Here is a 20157-nt window from a genome sequence, read left to right as displayed (position 1 = left end):
GAAGTTTCCAGCCAAAAATGTTCTGTAATCTAATGTTTTCATTTACCAATGTGCAATGTTTCTCCCACTCTTATTTAGAGAGAGAAACAAGTACTAGTAGTATTACATCCAACACAATAGAATGGATAAGTAGAGAGAGAAACAGAGACTATTGAACAGAGAAACATATACTACTAGATAGAGAAACAGTGTACCCAATTCTGATAACTCAAATTTGTTGATCAATACATTTTCTGCAACTACAAACTTCTCTCTTCTTCAATTCAATTCAATTCAATTCAAGTTTTCAAATTCAATAACAAAGTCTTCTTTTTTCTTCCTATTCTTACTTCATTTTCCAATCAGTACCCCCAATCAGCTCATCAACATCATCAGTGGAAAAATCAGATTCATCAAAACACAATGTCAGGCAGAATTTACCCTACCCATTCATTTTCAAGCCAAGAAGATAACAACAATAATCACAACAACGAAAATGAATCCGATAAACAACTAGTACCATCAGTGAACAACAATCAAACCCTAGTTCCAATGTACCAAAAACAGAGTCCTCCTTCTGGAACTTACGTCGTTCAAATCCCTAAAGATCAAATCTACAGAATCCCACCACCGGAAAATGCTCGCCGTTTCGAAAACTACACGCGCCGTAAAAATCGCCCTAATCGCTGCTGCAATTGTCTCTTCTGGATTTTCGTCATCCTTACAGTTCTTTTCTTACTAATCGCCATTACCGCCGGCGTCTTCTACTTCGTCATCAAACCTAAATCTCTTAAATACTCTGTACAGAAGATCTCAATTCATGGGTTGAACAATTTTTCCTCGTCGTCGCTCTCACCGGAATTCGACATCACGATCGGAATTCAAAACCCTAATGAAAGATTAGGTTTTTACTACAACAAAGGAAGCTCCGTTATAGTTTCTCTCTCTACCGATAAGTTAGGTATGGGTACGTTTCCCGTTTTTTATCAGCCTAGTAACAATTTAACGATTTTTCAGACGGCGTTAACTAATAAAGGACTAAAGTTATCAAGTGACACCAAGAAAACTTTGATAGAAGGACAGAAGAATGGTGAAATTCCATTAAGGTTGGATATGGAAGTTCCGGTTAAAATTCAGATTGGTTCCGTCAAGTCATGGGAGATTATCGTTAAAATTAAGTGTGATATTGTTGTGGATAAGTTAACGGTGACATCAACGATTGTCTCGAAAACGTGTGATGTTAAAGTGAAAATTTTCTAGACGGGGTCGAAGTAAAGAAAGTATCAAATGAGGGGGTTTAATTGAAAAGTTGATAATGTTGTGGACAAATTTGAAAAGGTTGAGAGGTTGGGTCGTTCTGAAGAACCCATTAGGTATAGGGATATTCTTTGATTCTTAAAAACTTCATTGGAGTTTTATTTTTCCAATTCAATTGGGATGAATTTAATATTTAATTTATTTATTATCTATTGTGGATCTTAAAATAACTGATTTTTTTTCATATTAAATCAATAAATCATTTTAAATTTGTAAATTTTGGTGAATATGGTTGTCCACTCACTCATATGTTTTCGTAATTGAGTTCACGTCTATAGTCAAATAGTCAAATTCGTTTATTTTTTTTTTCTCTTTCTCGTTGTCTGAAATCAATTCCGGCATAACCAAACTATCTCAAATATCACTCAAGTACGATTTCAGATCAAAAATATAAATAGACCAATTACTAGCCGAATCAACCATTCATAGGAAAGGCTTACTAGCCAAATTTACCATCACCGGTGAATCATGAATCACCGGTCAGACAAAGCCAAACAAGCTGAAATATGACTCGAGTAACGGAGTAAGATGTCATATCATAAATGTAAATATACTAGTCATTAGCCGAATCAACCATTCACCGGAGAATCACGAATTACCAGTCAGACAAATCTAAACAAGCTGAATATAAGACAAACCCAACCAAGCTGAAATATGACCTGAGTCAGTTTTCAGATCTGACTTAGAAGAAAAAAACAAATGCCATCTTAGATTTATATACCAAAAAGCCTCAAATCACAACTTGTTGATTGTAGAATATATAACTTACAATATGCATGTATAAAAGCATATTTTCTCCATCAAAAGGAAACAAAAAGAACAAATGAACAAAATTACACTCATTTTTTACTTCTTCAGAGGGACTAAACAAATCAAGTCCCCTTGAAGTAATCAAATCAGAAGGGAAAAAAAAAACTATCTTATGAAAGCCATAACCACCAACTCAAACTCAAACCTCACAATAACCCAATATATAGTAGTAACAAAAAATAACTAAGAGTAGTATCTCATCTTTTCGATTTTTCGCAATCAGAATCACTTGAGCTAGAGCTCGAACTAGAGCTCTACCTTTTCGATTGTGCTTTCTTTTTTAGAACCAGCTTTGTTAGAGCTTGATTCTCCAAGAACAGGTCTAGTTTCTTGACCAATTTCTTCAAATCCTGACATGGTTTCTTTGCTTGACCCCAACAAGTCTTTCTGCGAAACCTCAGTCCATTCATCGTCGGATTCGTATGGTTTTAGTAAATCCTCTACTTTACCTTCTACTTGTTGCTTTTCGGGCAAATTGACTTCTTCTGCAAGAATTTGAGACTCTGTAAGAGTTTGTGTCGAATTTTGGACGTCCACTAACACTTGGGGCTCGTCTGCAGCTAATTCATGGGTGGATTTCTCATGTTTACCTCCATCATGAAGGGTTGAATCGGTTTCTTCGAGTGACCTTGCTTCCTGAATTGGGAGCTCTGAAGTGAGGTTGCTTTCAGCTGGTTTTACACCAACTAAAGAATCAGAGTTTGTTTCCTCCGTTACTTCCCCAAACCCAAGTTTGGATTCGTCACTTACTGATTCATCATGAACTGGTTTAAGATCAGTATGTGAATCCTTAGCTTCATCCTTGGAAATCTGCGCGAAGGCTGAATCGATATCTGCAAGAGATCTTGCTTCAAGAACTGGAAGGTCCAAACTGGTATCTCCTAGATGTGGCTCTCCGGCGATTACTGCAAACTCAACATGCCCATCTCCTGATTCCTTCAGCAGTGAGTCATCATGGACTAACTCAAAAGAGTCGGTACATTCAACTTCAGTTCCATCCAATATTGATTCATCTTGAACTTCTTCATGAACAACAGATGATTCCACTTTTTCTTCATGGAGTTGCTTAAAAGCAGAATCAATATCATCAAAAGATCTTGCTTCAACAATTTGGAGCTCCGAATTGGTATGTAGCAGTTGTGGCTCTTCAGTCTGCATTGAAAACTCGAGAGGGGAATCTCCAATGTCCTCTATCAGTGCCCCATCCTGAACTTCCTCAGAGGACTCGGAAGACTCAATCTGAGTTTCTTGGACTGCTTCCTGAATAATAGATGACTCCGCTTCGCCCTTGTGGAGTTGCTTGAAGGCAAAATCGATATCTTGAAGAGATCTAGCTTCAACGATTGGAAGTGGCAAATTGGTTTCAATCAGAGTAGGCTCTTCGACGGGTACAAACTCGGCATACCTCTCTGAGCTCGCTCCTGTTTCCTTCATCAGTGCCTCATGTCGAACTTCCTCGGTAGACTCGGAAGCCTCAACCTCAGCCTGTTGGACTGCGTCGTCAACAATAGACAACTCCGTTTCTCCCTTATGTAGTTGCTTGAAGGCAAAATCAATATCTTCAAGAGACCGAGCTTCAACAATTGGAAGCACCAAATCGGTTGCAATCGGACTACGCTCTTCGACGGGTACAAACTCGGCACAGCTGTCACCTGTTTCTTTCATCAGTGGCTCATATAGGACTTCCTCCGTAGACTCGGAAGACCCAACCTGAGCTTCTTGGACTGCTTCGTCAACAATAGGCGATTCTGTTTCACTCTTGTGGAGTTGCTCGAAAGAAAAATCAATATCTTTAAGTGATCTGGCTTCAAGAACTGGAAGCTCCGAATTGGTATCAATCAAACTAGGCTCGTTAACAGGTAAAGCAACGGCATGCTCATCTTCGACTTCCTTCACTTGTGGCTTATCCTCAGGTTGCTTAGACGACATAGGAGACTCGATTTCAGCTTCCTCCAATATTGGTTCATCACGGACTGCTACTGGAACAGCAGCGGTTTCATCTTTTTCATTACGAAGATGCTTAAAGGCTGAATCGATATCTTCAAGAGATCTTGCTTCAAGAACTTCCATCTCCAAACTAGTTTTTGAAGGAGTATGATCTTGGATGGAAAGTTCAGTATCAGCATGCACATCTTCAACTTCCTCTGATATTGGTTCATTGTGGACTGCTTCAGAAACAACAGAAATTTCAGCTTCTCTCTCATGAAGTAGTTCAAGGGCAGAATCAATATCTTCAAGAGATCTTGCTTCAACAACTGGCATCCCCAAATTAATCTCCAAAAGACTATGAACTTCGATCGGAAGTTTAGCATCAGCACCCACTTCTTCTACTTCCTCCAATAGTGGTTCTTCCTCTGATTGATAAGAAGACTCAGCAACAACAACTTTAGCTTCCTCTGATATCAATTCATCATCAACTGCTTCAGGAGCAACAAAATTCTCAGCTTCTCCCAGTTGTTCAGAAGCTAAATCAACAGCTTCAAGAGATTTTGGAACTGGCACCTCGAAGTTGGTCTCTGACATATTTGTCTCTTCGCTTGGAAGTTTAAAGTCGGTATCCACATTTTCTATTTCATCGAAGAGTGAATCATGGGGTTGCTCAATCAAATCAGCTGACCGGACTGCAGTTTCCTCCAATATCAATTCATTAGTGGCTGCTTCAGAGAAAACAGAGTTCTCAGCTTCACCATCACGAAGTTGTTCAGAAGCCGAATTGATTATTCCAAGAGCTCTTGGAACTGGCACCTCAAAATTGGTCTCTAACAGATCAGTCTCTTGGGTTCGCAGGTCAAATTCGGCATCCACATTTTCTATTTCTTCCACTTTTGGTTCGGTATTTACTTGTGGAAAGACAATCGATGACTTCAAATCTTCCTCATGAAGTTCCTTAAGAACTGAGTCGATATCTTCAAGAGATCTTGCTTCCAGCACTGGAAGCTCTACATCGGTATCTGTCATATTTTGTTCTTGAGTGGGTAGTTCACATTCCTCATCCTTACGTTCTATTGTCTCTGACAGTGGTTCGTCGAGAAGTTGCTCGGTATGCTCAGCAAATACAGCTCCAGTTTCCTCTGTCATTGGTTCATCATGGATTAATTCAAGAACATCAGATTTCTCAGCTTCCCCTTCACGGAGTTGCTTAAATGCTGAATCAATATCTTCAAGAGACCTTGCTTCAAGAACTGGCATCTCTAAATTGGTTTCTATTGCCTCTGGCTCATCTTGTACCTCTGAAGACAGTGTTTCACCGCGTAATTGCTTAAACGACTCGGCTGACATGACTTGAGTTTCCTCCACCATTGATTCATCATGGAGTGGTTCACCAACAAGTTCTTCCTCGCGAAGTTGTCTAAAGGCTGAATCAATATCTTCAAGAGATTTTGCTTCGAGAACTGGCAGCTCCAAATCCTTATCCATTAGATTTGTCTCTTGGGCGAGAAGTGAGAACTCAGGAGACTCGTCTTCATTTTCCTGAAAAGTGGACTTCTCAACAGCCTCAAGCTTGTCCAAATCGTCGAAACTGTCATGGACTTGTGATCCAATAAGGGTCTGGAGGCCATCCACTTCCATCTCCTTTTCACTTTGGTTAGTATTTGCTTCCTTTTCATTGAAACTGAAGTCACCTACAACATCAAGTTCTGACAGTAATGCTTCATCCATCTCTTCGATTCCCTCATTCTCTTCATCCAATTCTTCTTCTGTGATATGGCGTCCAGGTTCTTCATGATAGAAATCAAACTCGCGCGGAACCTGATATTTACTATCATATTGAATTTCATCATGGGAGTTATCTCCGAAAAGCATTTGATTAAGCTGGTCCTCAGAAGCATACGGCGCAGTAGGAGTAAAATCAAGCAAATCTGTGAAGCTTGGCAAATCATCATCTTTCTGCTCATTAACTTCACCAGACACACTAGCTTCCGTTATCAATATCTCAGGCACAACAGATCGTTCCTGTTGCATTGAAAACCCAATTATGGTTAGTCGCTTGTAAATTTTTTTCTCTCTACTTTTACATATACACAATGCATTTGATTGATTGGTTCGCTCAAGGAGCCAACTATTTCTATGAACAAAAGAGCAAAAGAATTCTAGTGGAAACCAGAATCTAAATAAGCTGAAGCACGGGTTTATCCTGATAGTTGGACTCTTTTAAGATTGCTAAAACGATAAGCTGAAGCTCTGTAAATCCTATCATTGATAAGGTTTCATGCTTTTAATGTTTAAACTTTAAAATATGCTATAATTGTTAGATTACTGACCTGAGATTCTTCGCACTTGACATCAGAGGATGGCTGAACTATCATTTCCTCCATCAATGGTGGTTGTTCCTCTGACAAGAGAGAAGAAATGTTTTCAGATGAGACCTCAGCTGGATAACTAGTAGCCACGGCGTCCAGCTTATCATTTCCATGAGTTTGATGAACTCCATCGCCGATCTCCTGTGTGGAACTAAAGGATGGAATTTGCTCTTGTTCAAACTGAAGATTTTCTTCGTCACACAGGGAACCCTCCTTTTCTGATTCACTCTCTGACGAAGATGGAATATGCTCAGAAGCATCTTGCTCAATCACTGATGGAAGCACATGTTCAACAAGATCGTCAAAATTCTGGTTGATATCTGAAGACCCAACTTCTATAACCTCATGCTCAGAGGTCTGGGTTATGTCAGTCAAAGAGGATTCATTCTCGTCTATTGGGCATAGCTCTGGTGAGGGTGACCATGACCTTTCATAAGCCGGAGTGATCTCCCTGGGGCTGCCAATACGTACTGAAGGTTCCTCATCCGTGAGCAGAACGGTTCTTTCCACCATGACCGGAGTTGAAACAACTTCCGAGGAAGTAGAGGCTCTTGTCTGGTCCAGGTTCTCCCATTCTTCCATGCTTATCAAGCTAGAGATGTTCCTTTCAGTAGCTGATGGGCTCAAGTCATAAACTGGTTCCTCTGTTGGATTAATCCTCTCTGCGCTTCTCATCTCGGTTTCCGTAAGCATAGGGTGCTCGTCATTGTCGTTATACTCGTCATTCTCAACTCCTATTTGCTCAAGGTTTGCCAATTCTTCGTCTATGTTCACATCAAAGATCTTTTCGTGCAAATCAGATGAGGAAGAAGAGTTTGACCTTGTGTAGTGCTTTTCGTCCACTTCTGGATTGACTTGATCATTGCTTGTATTTGGTTCTGACGAAGATGCAACAAATTCAGAATCGAGCAACCCTGAAAGAGTCTCATGAGCATTTTCTTCGTTTTCATTTTTCGCCTCATTTCTGCTGAGATCAATACCTCTGGTATCTTCTTGATCGATTTTATTCAAGTCGACTTCATTAGAGTACTGACTTTCTAATTTAACAAGATCAGCTGTATTGTCGACATGGGTGCTGGATTCGCCTTCTTGGATTTTTCGTTCAGTAATGCCAATATGTGTGATGGGTTCGCATTCTTGAGATTCTTGTTCTTCAACGAGACTTCTATTATCTTCTTCATTAGCAATTGAAGAAATCGATTCGGTCTCAGTAGCAAAACTCATCTTAGAATCACTCCTATCACTCATTTGTCTGTGAAATCTGGATAATCCTACCCCGTCTGACGAGTGTTCAGGTACAAAATATGGTCTGAACTTAACATCACGCTTCTCCTGCTTCTGTTCCTCATAGAAAAACGAACCCAAATGGAAACTCTCGTGCCTTCTGAAGTACATATCTCTCTCTTGAGCTGTCGTGAATTCCTCGTTAAAACTTCCTCCAGTGAGATCAGGTCTTTCTTCATGTGGTTCATAAGGAATATCGAACGGGTTTCTTCTTGGTAACAAAACAGATGGAGCTGAACCAGGAATAGGCGGCAAATCCATCCCCATGTTTGAATCATAATGAAGATCAAACGGGTTTCGCCTAGTTGTTGATATGGGTGTAATATGAAATGGTGGGCCATTGAAGTCCAAATCTATCATATTCTTCTCTGCTTCCATCATTCTGAAGTTCTTCCTCGCTCTTCGCCTTGCTATCAGACTCTCCAATCTCCTGTTTCTCTCTAGCTCAGAGTTCCCAAGATCCATGAGATTCTTCTCATCATCCTCAGTCCAAGTTACAACAGCTTTACCTCCATTATCATTGCTTTCCTGTTTTTCTTCCTCTTCTTCCTCATCATCGTCGTCATCATCATCATCATCTTCTTCCTCTTGGTTCTCAGCCTCCATACCTAATTCAACATTGTCACCATGAGATCTTTCTGAAGTAGCATCGAACTCGTTATCCACAGACGATATATGAGCAGGCTGAGGAGTTCCGAGATCAAGTAAGGGGTGGAGCTCGTCGAGCATTGGGATAATGTCCGTCATAGAAGCATCAGGAGAGGAACTCTCAGCTCCATCTGATTCTGAATCGGAAAACTCATCATCGTCATGGTCTTCAATCTTTTTCCATGATGATGAATCCTGAGCAGAACCAAACGGATGATGATCTTCGAAATGAGGTGTACTTACAGGAAGCTCATCCAAATGCTCATTATCACTAGACTCCTCCACTCTAAGTAAAGGTTCGATTTCTTTCTTCACACCATACGAAGATTGAACTTCATCTTCATCAGAAGAATCTCCCATCAGTGGTTTCAACTCGTCTAGATGGTCCAACTCTCTCTTAGCGCCGAATTCTTGTTTGTACAGTGGTTCCGCTTCGTCCAACTCGTCCAAGTCTCTCTTCTTGAGAAACTCTTGACTATAAGAATCTCTCTCCTCTGTAATCAATTGATACTGACTGTGGGTACCTTCATCTTCTGGTTCTTTCTCAATCAAACTAGTCCTCTCAGTGATCAAATCATCATCTTTCGGCATAGGGAAGGCCCAATCTCTCTCTTTAACCTCATTTTGAACATGGGTTTCAACAGAAACTCCTTCATCTTTCTCAACAACAAGATCACTTTCAATAAACCCAGATGATTTGAGAGAAGAAATTTCATGTTGGGTTTCTCTAGTTTTCTCATCTTCTTTCTCTTCTTCAATTTCAGGGATATTTGGATGTCCATAACTCAATAGGGTTCCAAGAAGAGCAAAAGTACAGACAAGTACAGGTGAAGAAGAAACCAAGAAACTAAATACAAAAGGAAGACATCTATACAAGAAAAAGAAAAATAACACAAAACCCATAAAGAATGGATGATTATTAGCAGATCTATAACAAGTTCTAGCTGAAATTATCAAACCCTTTCTCAAACAAACTCCAATCTCCATTAAATCAATACCCATTTCTCTTTTCACAAGTAGATTCCCAAATTCAAATAAATAAAACTGAAACAAAAAAAGAACTTACAAAATTCTAATAAAATTCAGAATACCCACTTCTAAAGATCAATCAAAATTGAATCTTGGATGAGTATATAAGAGTAAAATGATCAAAGTTCACACCTTTTTGAAACCCAATTAAAAGTAGGGAATGTTAAATACTGATCAGAGTTGAAAATATGAAGAACTAAATTAGACTTACTTGACCAAGATACCACCACCAAGATCAAAGATGAATGATAATATCAAAGAAGAAGAAGAAGATGAAGAAATGAATCTCCTTCTTGGATTACTTTTGTGTTCTCTTTTTTTCTACTTTTGAGCTGGTTGGGGTACTTGGGTTAAGGTTGATGGAGATGATTGGAGGATCCTCTTCTCTCTAATGCTTTCCAACTCACTGAATCAATGAGTTTGGTAGACCGATTTAGAATTAAAGATTAATGACTTGGCATCATTATTGTTCATGTTTGAGGGGAGTTTTTAAACAAAGAATTGTTAATGGAAGCTTTATTCATCAGTGAAAGGAAGGAAGAGTTTTTTTGTTTATTTTAGAAAATTGAGAAAAAGTAAAGATTTTGTCGGTTGATTATGCTGTACGTTTTCTACTTTACATTCTTTCATTCACATGGCCGATTTTTTTAGAGTTAATTCCTATATGGCCCCCTACTTTGTGACCAGCTTCCTTTATGGCCCCCTTTTTTTCGTAAATTCAAATATGGCCCCCTATTTTCAAGTAAATATCATTACTACCCTTCTTAATTCTAAATTTAAAACATTTAAAAAAAGTTATTTCCACCTCACCCCTCTCTCCACCTCATCTCTCTTTCCAACTCACCTCTCTCTCCAATTCACCTCTCTCTCTTTCCAACTCACCTCTCTCTCTCCAACTCACCTTCATCTTCTCCGATTAAGGTCACCGGCCGGAAAATTTTCCGGCCGGCGACCTCAAAAAAAAAAAAAAAAAAAAAAAAAAAAATTCCTCTCATCTCTCTCTAAAAGCTCCGGCGAAGGGGGTTTCCCTTCGCCGGAGCCGTGAACAGACCAGATCGGCCTGTTCACGAACAGACCATTAGGGGTATGTTCGTGAACAGACCAGATCTGGTATGTTCACGAACAGACCATTAAAGGTCTGCTCGTGAACAGACCAGATCTGGTCTGCTCGTGAACAGACCAGATCTGGTCTGTTCACGAGCAGCCATTAAAGGTCTGCTCGTGAACAGACCAGATCGGTCTGTTCACGGCTCCGGCGAAGGGAAACCCCCTTCGCCGGAGCTTTAAGAGAGAGAGAGAGATGAGAGGAATTTTTTTTTTTTTTTTTTTGAGGTCGCCGGCCGGAAAATTTTCCGGCCGGCGACCTTAATCGGAGAAGATGAAGGTGAGTTGGAGAGAGAGAGGAGTGGTGAGTTGGAGAGAGAGAGGAGTGGTGAGTTGGAAAGAGAGGTGATGTGGAGAGAGAGAGTTGACATGGAGAGAGATGTGTGGTGGGAGAGGAAATGAGGTGGAATTATATTTTTATTTTTAATTTTGAAAAAAGATTTAAAGGAAGGGTAGTTAGGACAATTACATCAAAAAAGGGGGCTATATTTGAATTTACGAAAAAAAGGGGACCATAAAGGAAGCTGGTCACAAAGTAGGGGGCCATATAGGAATTAACTCATTTTTTTACTACCCTTTAAAGACTGGGTAAAGACATTTCTACTGTGGTCGTTTGGAATTACTGTTTAGTAATTTAAAGATCAAAACAGATCTACTTGTGGTAGTTGAATATCTTTGGTAACTCCTATATATGTATATAATTTGTCTATCTTGGAGGAGGAAGTCTCAATTTTAAGGGTCTAGAAGTTATTGGAAGAATAATTAGACGAGTCTATCATTTTAGGTTGTAGTTGTTTAACACGCACCAAAATAGAATGTTTGATTAGATAAGTTTTAGATCTCTTAAGATGATTTTTTAAATTTTAATGTTGCAAGAAAAAAAGAATCGTATTTTAAGGGGTTGATTTATTGTCTTTGAAGGCCCAAAATATCTTAAATTAGACTGTTATAATGTTTATTTAATTCATAAATTTTTTTTCTTAAATGGACTACAAGAATCATTATTACAATAATACACCATGAAAAGATAATACAAACGTACATCAAGATTCATGAATTGAAAAAACACTATAATTGTCTGATTTAAGCTCCAAAGGCCATATATATCTGCCCTTAAAGACCATTCTAAGGGGCCTAAAACCCATTTAATCCACTTCTACTTTATTAATTCACGTTCAATAAATCTTGAATTTGTATTTCCAAATTGAGCTTAGGACTCTGTCTTGTGGAATGGATGTTCAACTATTACACAAGGAAGTGATGAGCTAATTCATATGTATTAACGTATCTTTGTGTTATCTTCGTGGTTTATCAGTGTCTTTTTAATGATTCTTGTGTTCATTTCAAAAAAATCAACTGATCTGAATGATCCAAGAGAAGTAAGAATTAGTTCAGTTTTTGCAAGTTCTTCTTTAATAGTTCGTAAACTGTTCTCATTAAAAATCACATGAATAGTTGATGATGTTTGACAACAATTTTATGAGGTTTAAACCATGTGATTTTATATTCTGGAATGATTTATTTATAGTAAGAACATTTTCAATTTTATTTATAATAAGAATATTTGATTAATTTTGGTGAATGGTGAAAACAAACATGTAATTTGTAAAAAGATCATGAAGCTAATAAACTCTGCAGATGTATAATATATTATACAATAAAAATGGTAATGATACAAAAGCGTCTTTTTTGTCATGACAAGATATATTGCTTTACTTTGCAAATGCTACATTTTGCAACAAAAAAGAGTTTGTTAAATGGTACACAATCCAGAATTCCGAGTAGCAAAAATCGATATACGAAATGTGATAGACAACAAATCTGTAGGAGACATGTAAGTCTATATAACAAAATAATTGATTAATAATCCATTTTTAATAAATTCTTATGTCGTGCTTGGTAACATGCATCTCTACATAATGAAATTAATAGATTAATATTCTTCCACAATCCACATGAACACGACCTTACGAAACGTGAGAGTCTATGACGTGTATCACAACTTACTTACAAGGTTCTCACTCTTCCTTTCAACATGTCTAAAGACACAAGAAATTAGCAAGAATCCCCAAATTCGAAAGGATTATTAAATAAATCAAATCCCTTAGGCTTTCTCTTTTGGTAAACAATCCCTAGGTTTTATAAAAGCCTACCTAAAACGTAGCAATTTGAAGCCCTTTTAAGGCTTTGATTAATTAATTAATTAGTTAATGGTAGATGAACTACACCATGTGGTAAACAACTAATGAAAGAGCATGATGGAATGTTGGCAAGTGGAACCCTATTTTGGACCACTTTCCCCAATATAACCATTTTTACTCTTTAGGTTTTACAGGGGTAATTGAGATTAGGAAGTTGATCGACCTTAACTAAGGTCGTGTTTGCTTTTCCATGATAACTTAACTTACTCAAATATAAATTTTTCATTTTCAGATGTATCTTAAGATGCATTGCAGAATAGATTCACTCCCAAACTGGACTATCAGTTGTTGGCACATAAACTCAAGTTAACAAAAAACAAATCAAACGAAGATATTTTAGATACATCACTCCATATATAACGAACACAACGTGCGACAAACACAAAATTGTATATACACTCAGTATTACTCTAGTCTTACAAAGAGGGTCCGAAGTTTGGCAAACCACCATTAGAAGGCTAATTGTGTGTATCAATTAGCAGAAGAAATGATTAAGAATTTTGGATCTTTATTAAATTGCTGTTAATAACAGAAAGAAAAAATTAGAGAACTTTGACCGAAAGCAAAATAAAATAAAGAAAGAAAGGAAAGAATAAAAGGAAGAGTGAAAGGAAGGGGTCAGGCTTTTAGGGGATTGGTTCCCACCCAGTAAGGCACTATCTCTTTCTTTTTTCATTATTAATTGAGTGGATTCTAATTTGCCCCCAATTTGTGACTATCTAAATAATTTAGACCCTATACTTCTCAAGTATCCAGTTTGATCCCGATAATCCATGGTTACGCTAGACAAACTTAACATTCAATAATTTTTCCCTTTTTTGTCTTTCATTTCGAAAGTCAAAAGTGACAAGCTACCATTCATCGACGATGGTGGTTAGACTGGTGGTGGTTGCGTGGGAAGGACAATCAAGGAAGTTGAAGATTTTCTTTTACGAAACTAATCGTCAGGCGATGGCTTGCTGTCATGTCGTCGACGAAGACTAATTTTCAGCTGGCCACTACATAGAGAAAAGGGAAGATGCACTTACTTTCGAAAGAAAACATAGAAAGAAACAAATTGACGGTTAATCTTGACTAACGAGAACCATGGTGATCTTTGAGACTAAATTAGAAAACTGACAAATATGAGGTTCAAATTGGGAAGCCAAATTAGAATGAACCCTTATTAATTTGGTTCTACATATTTCTTGGGGCGGTGGAAGAGAGAGAAACTAGAGAGAGGGAGAGAGGAGTGATTTGCTGGAGAGTGAGCTGTGAATATGCTCTCTCCCTCACGAATTCTAAGTTGCTCTTTAACTTCTCACGTCTTTGAATTTGGTCTGGTCGGTTCTGTCTTATTCTGGAAAGTGGCCCAAATAGGCTTTGAAACTAGGACCAAATAAAACACACACATAACACACAAGTGATTGCAAAGAGAAAACTTGCCTGTAAAACGCTTTCAACAAGTTTAACCAGAAAACGTCCAAGTCGACAAGGCAAAAAGACTTGCAGTTGTGGGTCTCATATGTTTTACCTAACTAACGGAATGAACCTAAACTGATCCAATACAAACGGGCAAAAGGGTTAGCGGTTCGTGACTCCATACATCATAAGGCACCCAAGCTCAGAAGCGAGAACAAACCTTAACTAAAGCTGGAAAGGTGCCCAGGCTCAGGAGCGAGAACAAACCTTAACTAAAGCTGGAAAGGTGCCCAGGCTCAGGAGCGAGAACAAACCTTAACTAAAGCTGGAAACGCGCCCAGGCTCAGGAGCGAGAACAAACCTTAACTAAAGGTGAAAAGGACCAATAATCAGCATCCCAACTAGAGTTCTTTTACATGAGTCTATTCGTCTTTAAATAAGTTGAGAGTTGAAAATATTATACGACAATGACTTGTGCGCAAATGCTCAAGCAATCATATAGAAGGATAGGGTTAATTCCTCAGGACCCCCTAACATTTGATCTATTGGCTCCAAAACATCTCCACATAACATTTCAGAATTTCCATGAACCCCCTTAAAAAATTGACAGGGGAAATTCACCTTCCTTTTTCTGCCTTTTTCTTAGCCAACTCATACACGAAACAGAGAGATAGAGAGTCAGATGTAGAAGAAAAACAAGAACAAACGAAGATATATTTCCAAATAACAGTCGGTCTTAAGAACACATCATCTCTCTAAACACACAGAGATAATTAAGGATTTACAGTCTCAGTAGAAACAAACACAACCAAACATATTAAAAGATCTAGACACAACACAAAAGATTTCCATAGTACTCCAAAAATATAAGCAGATGAATCCCTACTACCTAAAAGAATTTCTGAACAGAGTACCCTCCGGAACAACCTTGATAATCACACCAGAGTTTATGCTTCCAATTTCGCTAATTCACCTGCATCAGCTGCACGGCCGTGAACCCTCAGTCGGTAAACGCAGGTGTGAGCAGCACCGTAGTTTGACAGGAACTCGAATGTGATCATGTTAACGAACCCTAAATTGGCAGATTCCACATTGAAGGTCTGAGCGTTACTCCTATCCAGGTCATATACAAACTCTGACAGTGTTAGTATCTCAGCTTCACTAGATTGATCACCAGGAATGTCGCGCTTTTGATACCATGCTGACACCCGACAGTTCTTTGGAGCACTTGATCTGTCATATGCTACACTCTGTTTACCATCACAGATCCAGAAAAAAAATGGGAAAATGTCAGCAGACACGGGGAGATTGATGAGAAATACATATACATGAAACTATAAACATATGTGCAATAAACCATGGTACAATCATAGGTGGTATGCATGGTTATTTGCCAATTGTAAATAGACATGAATGACTGACTAATAAGGACTAGATGGCAGAACAACTCTAACATTGCAACTCAAGAAGATGCCTGAAACTCATTCGATTGTATGGAAAAGATTTATTCAATCTTTACGAGTTTCAGGTTGACCCCTTCCTAATTTCACGTACCCGATTGTTGAAGTCAATAGCAGGAACCTTTTTGTGAAAAGAGGGAGTAATTGGAATCACTGCATTATTACGGTTCTACTAGTTATGTTACATGACTACAAAATATAAAATAAGAAAATATGTCCATGATTACAATTTCAATAATAGGATTCCTATTTCCCCACTAAGATACAGGAACAGCCTTCAACTAGTATAGACTGAGGTGGAGTTCCTAAGATACTTTAAGGATTGCTCAAGGAATTTTGGAGACTGATCCATTTTCCTCTTCTGTATCCACACACGTAAAAGGGGTTCTCCCATTTAATATGTATGAAGTTCCTGTTATTCGAATTTTTAGAGAAAAATCACCAAACTATATTCAGCAATGGTTACATCCTATGAGAAGCACCAAAGTACCTTCATGCACCAAGTGAGGAAAAAAATTAAACAGAAAACTGGGTGATGTACCACGAACCTTAGGTACAATCACTCCCCTAAGGGCCGGCACGATAAGGGGACACAATTAGAGGATTAAAGAGTTCCACATTTTAATTTATTTCTTTTAGATATTGTTTAGGTGTTGTTTCCTACTTACTTTTATTTTCTTTTAAGGATTTCTTTAGATAAGCTACCATTTAATTAATTAAGTTTGCTCATTCTAAACGATTTAGGATTTAGAAAGTGTTCCACAAGAAAGTATTAGCACTTCCCGTATAAAGGAGGGTAGCCCAATGCTGAAAAGGAGGCTAAGAGTGAGGTTTGCGTTTGTTATGGTTATTTGTTGGTTTTCAGCAATGGTTCAGGTTTATGCAAGTTTAGTCCGAGTTATTTAATAATTATTCAAGATTTCTAGTCAAAGATTCCAGAATCTCATATTTATGCAATTCACATTAAGGCACTTCGGTTACAAATAAGTTTAGCGCATTTCAAAAGTAGATAGAGCCTAGAGGTAATACAACCGAGCCTCACACACAGCACCTTTTCTCTGCCCCCTCGCCATATGTAAAACGTAATATGTTCTAGAAACTAACCAGAATCACCACGAAATGAGTAGTTCAATAAGACACAAAATCACAAGGTCTATGTGTACTCAGGACAGGGACTGGGACACTTTTTTCGTGTTCTTTTTCTCATTACTAAACAGTTCTAACATGTTCCTTTCAAACTATATGGATACAGAAACACCTAAACAGGAGTTGTATCTGTGAAATCATAAACTTGGTAAACCTACAACATCATAAGCAAGATATGTAAACTCGTAGATGGAAGCTCCACGGAGGTATTACTTCCAAAAAAAAACCCTTCTTTGTTAACTTCAATTGAACATAGATGATTTTTTCACACTCTAATTTTCTCTTAAACTCTAAAGGTCACTAAAGCGAAGTTAAAAAATATTTGTTAAACTTGAAGATTGAATGTACAGGGCAACAACTAATCTGTGGTAATGGGTCTCTCGTCCCAACTCGGAGTAAACAAGAAACAAGTATAAACAACAGAGTAAAAGCATCAGAATATCAGATAGATAGAAAATAAACAAAACAAATATAACGATAAACTGTGAGGCCTACACTAAAGCTTGTCTTAATTATTCAATGCATCACATGTATCGCTCGTAGTATCTTAGAGGATCTTACTGAGTCACTGCTACCTAAAAAATCAAAGACCAATCCCTCTTCTAAGTGTGTGATGTGTGTGTCTATCTATCTGATACGTGTTGTGCGTTCATTATTTAAAATTCCATATTCCCATAGTTATACAAGAGTCTAGAATGTCATAATGGAAGATTAATAGAAAATATCTCAATAATGCTATATCCAACAACCTAATAGAAACTATTGAGAACAAGTTTCATCAATGCAATTTAAGAACTTATAATGGCAATAGGCGGTAAACAAGCAAAAACTAAAGATTAGAGAAGAAACTGACCTTTGAAACATGTTCCAAGGTAATCGCCTCCGGAATTATTGCTGTCCTGAGCTTAATTTTAACAAACCCACTGCTTCCTTGGAGAGCAAAGCACTGACCAGGTTGTCCAAAACTTGGTTCCAGCATTTTTTGTGCATCTGGATGAATTCCCTGAACCTGTTTCTTCAATTTATACCAAGTCGAACCCTTCGGATGTATGTATGGATCAGAATGTGCAAACACTATACCCCCACCAGAAGCCAATGCAAAATCCACCATTCCAAGTCCATCTGCTGCGTGCTTCTCAATCTCCTTTTCAACTATGTCCTTAGCAAAAGACCTAATTTCATCCAAGCTCCAATCTTTATCACTTTCTTCTGGCTTTTTCTTCTTCAATTCATCTACAAATCTCTCAAAATCTTCCTTTGTGAAATACCCATTAGCCTTAAACTCACTTAAAGACTTGTCCAAATACTCACTCTTGGCCTCCAATTTCTTCAACTCAGTCTCAAAGATCAAATCTTTTTCTTCAACTTTTTTAGTCAATTCCCTTTTCAAACTTCCAACTTCACTCCCAATCTTCTTATCCATAACATCAACCTGAACTTGCATCATTTTGGTAGTAGTTCTCATGAATGCTTCAACTTCCTGGATCCTACCCTCAATTTCTGAATACCCCAGAGGAGAAATACCATCACTTCCAGATTTCATAGCCAATTTCCTAATCATCTGAACAAGCCCTAAAAGTATAAGAAGAAGCATGAAATTCTTAAGAAAAACACTCAGTATAGTCTTCCACATAGGCTTTACTGGTGCTTTCACAATTACTTTCCTTCTACGAGGAGAAACAGTAGAATTCGTCAAACCCTTTTTCGCTTGTAAAGAATTCATAGTTCTATCTCGATCAAGAGAAGAATCACCTCTAATTGTATGACTTAGATCTCTACCATCTCCACCAATCTGTTCAGACCCCCCAATTCCACCACCACCTTCAGCCACCATTTCAATATTGGGCGATTTCTTCTCTATAACGGAGGAAACAGTCCTTCTTCTTGACCCTATAACCACCGAAGGGTTGTTGTTGTTATTTACTGCAGGACTTGCAGTTATAGCATGAGTTGATGCAGACATTGTTCAACACCAAATGATAAACCTTGAAACCCTAAATTATCAAAATGAAAAGACTAAGTAAACCAAATGTTCAAGAACAACAACAGATTCTGTTACAAAAAAAGACCTAATTTCATTAACGAAAAGTAGTCAAAGGAACCCCAGATTAGGGATCTCAAGAAGAAATTCGAAATCAAAAGGAAAATCCTAACATTTGCAGATTAGAACTCAAAAGGAGAGAAAGTTCAAAGGAGAGAGAGAGAGAGAGAATCCGTACTCTTTGATCAGATTAGGGATTTAGGCGCGTCAACGAATTTTGATTTCTTTGGCCTGCCTGCCTGGGGAAAAGAAGAGGAAAGCGAAACGGAATGTTTCTTCCATTTCTTCCTTTTCGGTTATTATGCGGTTACCTAAGCGGTTATACGCTTTGAGAATATAAGAGGAAATTCTTCTTCAGGCACTCCCAAATCGGTAGTAACGAGTATTATGAGATCTATGGGCACCAATAAAACCGAAATCGATATAGTGAACCGAAATTGCTAGTGACTTCAATTACGAGTAGTTATAGGCACTTCCAATGGGTAAGAGTTGGGACCAACTAAATCCTTCAAATTTTTTTTTTTGAAACTTCTCTCTCACTCCCCATAACCGTTTTCTGTAAAACTCCTTGATTGTCGTTGCTTCTCCGGCGAAGGGTTCTCCCTTCGCCGGCTTCGCCCGGATCCCTTTACTTTTCGTTTATAATAAATTGTTATTTGTTTTGTTGGTCTTTTAGGGCCTGTTTAGTTGATCTATAGGATCTTTTTTGTTATTTTCGAATTTCTTCCGGTTCAAGTGTTTGATCATGGACAATTCATTGGTGCTTCTTCAACAACTCACTTCTCTCTTCATTTAAAGAGAAATCTCAGGAGATGTGGACTTACTCAAATTCAAACTCATCATGTTAAACTTAGGTTTGAGAAGATAGAGAGATTTTGCTTCTTCTGTGGGATTTCTTGGAGATCAAAGTATTAAAGTTGTGGAAAACAAAAATTGAGATTGGGGTGAGACTCAAGCTTCGGGTTGCATGGAGGAAGATGCTGACTTGACAATGGGAGTCAGATCCCGACTGGCGGCCAATGCAGGTTCTTCGATCAATCCAGTTTGTGGTGGGAAAACAGTTACAAGCTTTGACCCACTCAAAGTTAGTTACTCAACTACATGAACCAAGGGAGGAAGTGGTAGAAATGGGTAATGTACTCGTGAAAGTGGCGTAACCACTAAAGATACACAGAAACTATTGTTTTCTTCATATGTAGTAGGCATAGGATTATTTTCTTTGTGCTTTGTTCTTTCTTTTAACTTCTTATTGTAATCCATCTTGGCTTTGCCTAATCAATGAAGTTATCAGATTCAAAAAAAAAAAAAATGGGTAAGAGTCGAAAAGTTCCCTTTGACAACCAAAAAATAAAAGGACAAATGCAAACTGATTGCTAGCTTTGTTGGTTGTGCACCCGCTCTGAAATTCACAATATCAAAACTTGGCAGATGGAAAT

General features: G+C 38.1%; 2 protein-coding genes and 1 pseudogene across 4 annotated transcripts; 1 reads left to right on the top strand and 2 right to left on the bottom strand.

Annotated features, from left to right (window-relative positions):
* LOC147545465 (NDR1/HIN1-like protein 13 pseudogene) lies at positions 1-1513 on the top strand (annotated as a pseudogene). The gene has a single exon (XR_015239820.1). The product of XR_015239820.1 is annotated as an NDR1/HIN1-like protein 13 pseudogene (transcript).
* Positions 1514-2008: 495 nt separating this feature from the next.
* LOC147545464 (uncharacterized) lies at positions 2009-11079 on the bottom strand. The gene is made up of 3 exons (XM_086673755.1): positions 11044-11079; positions 6369-10028; positions 2009-6060 (listed from the first exon to the last, which is right to left on the bottom strand). Exons 2-3 carry the CDS (start codon positions 9339-9341, stop codon positions 2353-2355), a joined length of 6681 nt encoding a protein of 2226 aa, XP_086529881.1. The 5' UTR covers positions 9342-10028; positions 11044-11079; the 3' UTR covers positions 2009-2352.
* Positions 11080-14772: 3693 nt separating this feature from the next.
* Positions 14773-19154, bottom strand: LOC147545463 (SUN domain-containing protein 2-like). 2 transcript variants are annotated; one of them, XM_086635950.1, is made up of 3 exons: positions 18900-19154; positions 17534-18674; positions 14773-15324 (listed from the first exon to the last, which is right to left on the bottom strand). In XM_086635950.1, exons 2-3 carry the CDS (start codon positions 18641-18643, stop codon positions 15022-15024), a joined length of 1413 nt encoding a protein of 470 aa, XP_086492076.1. In that variant the 5' UTR covers positions 18644-18674; positions 18900-19154; the 3' UTR covers positions 14773-15021. The 2 variants fall into 2 exon arrangements, with proteins under 2 accessions (XP_086492076.1, XP_086492077.1); XM_086635951.1 differs by lacking the exon at positions 18900-19154 and having other exon boundaries at positions 17534-18893.
* Between the last annotated feature and the right edge of the window lie 1003 nt (positions 19155-20157).

This window comes from Eschscholzia californica, unplaced genomic scaffold (assembly GCF_041429995.1).
Source record: "Eschscholzia californica isolate CP2 unplaced genomic scaffold, dmEscCali1.0.p SCAF_4, whole genome shotgun sequence".
Classification (NCBI taxonomy): Eukaryota; Viridiplantae; Streptophyta; class Magnoliopsida; order Ranunculales; family Papaveraceae; genus Eschscholzia; species Eschscholzia californica.
The sequence above is the reverse complement of the archived record's forward strand: the minus strand, read 5'-3'. Positions and strand labels throughout refer to the sequence as shown.

Bases quoted from the DNA above. Each gene is read 5' to 3' on its own strand.
- LOC147545464 (XM_086673755.1), bottom strand. From the start codon at position 9,341: ATGGGTATTGATTTAATGGAGATTGGAGTTTGTTTGAGAAAGGGTTTG. The intron at 6,061-6,368 runs GTCAGTAATCTA...TCAATGCAACAG, and splicing joins TCAAGTGCGAAGAATCTCAG to GAACGATCTGTTGTGCCTGA.
- LOC147545463 (XM_086635950.1), bottom strand. From the start codon at position 18,643: ATGTCTGCATCAACTCATGCTATAACTGCAAGTCCTGCAGTAAATAAC. The intron at 15,325-17,533 runs GTCAGTTTCTTC...GATGGTAAACAG, and splicing joins CCTTGGAACATGTTTCAAAG to AGTGTAGCATATGACAGATC.